This window comes from Anarrhichthys ocellatus, unplaced genomic scaffold (genome assembly GCF_004355925.1).
Source record: "Anarrhichthys ocellatus isolate YVR2014 unplaced genomic scaffold, GSC_Weel_1.0 scaffold20, whole genome shotgun sequence".
Taxonomy (NCBI): domain Eukaryota; kingdom Metazoa; phylum Chordata; class Actinopteri; order Perciformes; family Anarhichadidae; genus Anarrhichthys; species Anarrhichthys ocellatus.
In genome coordinates this window covers 2,857,166-2,858,745 of record NW_022280050.1, presented here as the reverse complement: position 1 = coordinate 2,858,745, position 1,580 = coordinate 2,857,166, and the positions used below count along the sequence as shown (strand labels likewise).

The window sequence follows — 1,580 nt, the reverse complement described above, 5'->3', positions numbered from 1 at the left end:
CACACACACACACACACACACACACACACACACACACACACACACACACGCACATGAAACAGAAAGGACGAAGACATCAGTCTGCACAGATGGGAGCTGCACTTTTTTTTAATAACCACAAATGTGGACCTCATGATTTCCTAAAATTATTAGATTTTTGTAAACGAACATTTGTTTCTGCTAAAGTCACATTCCTGCTCCTTTTAAAAGAAACTCCAGTCTTCGGCCACACAAAAGGGGGAGGGAATACAATGTGAGCTGGCATCCAATCACAGCAGAGAATCAGACGGGGAAGAATAGGATCACTGACACGACCTTATAACTATGCGTTTTCTTGCTCATTTGGCATCTTTCAAACTCCAGATTTCCTAAACAAAAGTATTTAGTGTAATGTCTGCTGATAGCGGCTGGACAATATGGTTGTCGGCAAAACTATGTACCTGTAGCTGAACATAATCAGGTGTAGGGCTGCAACTAAAGATTGTTTTACTGAATTAATCTGCCAATTCTTTTTGAAGAATTGATAAATCATTTAGACATTAAAATAAAAAATAAAAAAACTGTGCAACGGGCCCCTCACAAGGGGACATCGACCATAGTGATGGTTTTTATCCGACCTACAGTCCAAACCCCAAGAACCCTGAGATTGATTTTTACTGCGAATGTCAAACTGTGTGACCACAATGTTCCTCTGGGATATTGAACTAATTAAACAAAATAATTCTTAACTTTTTGGACCACTTGCTGGTTTATTTTTCAAAATCTCCCGGCCCTGATGGACAGATATTGTGTCTTATTAAGACCCGGGGTCTGAAGAATGTTTGCAGCACTTCTACCCACACTGCCCAGTCTTCTGGTGGATCTTCACCTTTTCTAATGTGTGATACATTCTACACATATGTGGCTACATGGTTACAGATGGACACACACACACACACACACACACACACACACACACACACACACACACACACACACACACACACACACTCCTCATGGGTTTGATGGTGGACGATATAAGAGCTGCGGGACACTTCACATAGTAAGAAACAAAGAGGAAAAGTCCTTGTCTGAAGTAGTTTAACCAGGTCAGGGAAGGTTTCTGTGAAAACATACAAACACTGCTCTACTGTAGCGAGCATGAAAAGAACACATGTACACACAAAGTGGGTTCATAATACACTGCATGAAGCATTTTGGTGGTAAATGTACCCACTGTTTCAGTAGAAGCCAGTAAAACACTGTTGCTGACTGTGTACGTGTGTGCCGAGGTGGCCAACTGCATTTTGTGGTCCATGAACATGCAAGATGTATTGTGTAACTGAACTTGTGTGTGTGTGTGTGTGTGTGTGTGTGTGTGTGTGTGAGAGAGAGAGAACAATCTGACCTTTTTGTTTGGTTTGGTTTTATTGGCAACCTTCAGGTGAAAACCTTTCCCGTCTCTCCTCATTACTGCTTGTAAAACACAATAATTAGCAAGACTTGCTAGACTTACAGTCCCCTTGAAACACACAACTGTATGTGTGTGTATATACACACACACACACACACACACACACACACACACACACACACACACA

The 1,580-nt window shown here is 41.6% G+C and overlaps 1 protein-coding gene across 2 annotated transcripts in view; it reads right to left on the bottom strand.

Annotated features, from left to right (window-relative positions):
- Nucleotides 1-1,580, bottom strand: part of ccdc138 (coiled-coil domain containing 138) — a 10,119-nt gene that overhangs the window by 1,871 nt on the left and 6,668 nt on the right. Inside the window, exon 13 of one of the 2 annotated variants that reach the window (XM_031858563.1) lies at nucleotides 1,388-1,452. The exons of the other annotated variant lie outside the window; for it this stretch is intronic. Within the exon in view, the coding sequence (XP_031714423.1) occupies nucleotides 1,388-1,452 (65 nt within the window). The remainder of the gene's footprint in view (nucleotides 1-1,387; nucleotides 1,453-1,580) is intronic. 2 annotated transcript variants of the gene reach the window in all.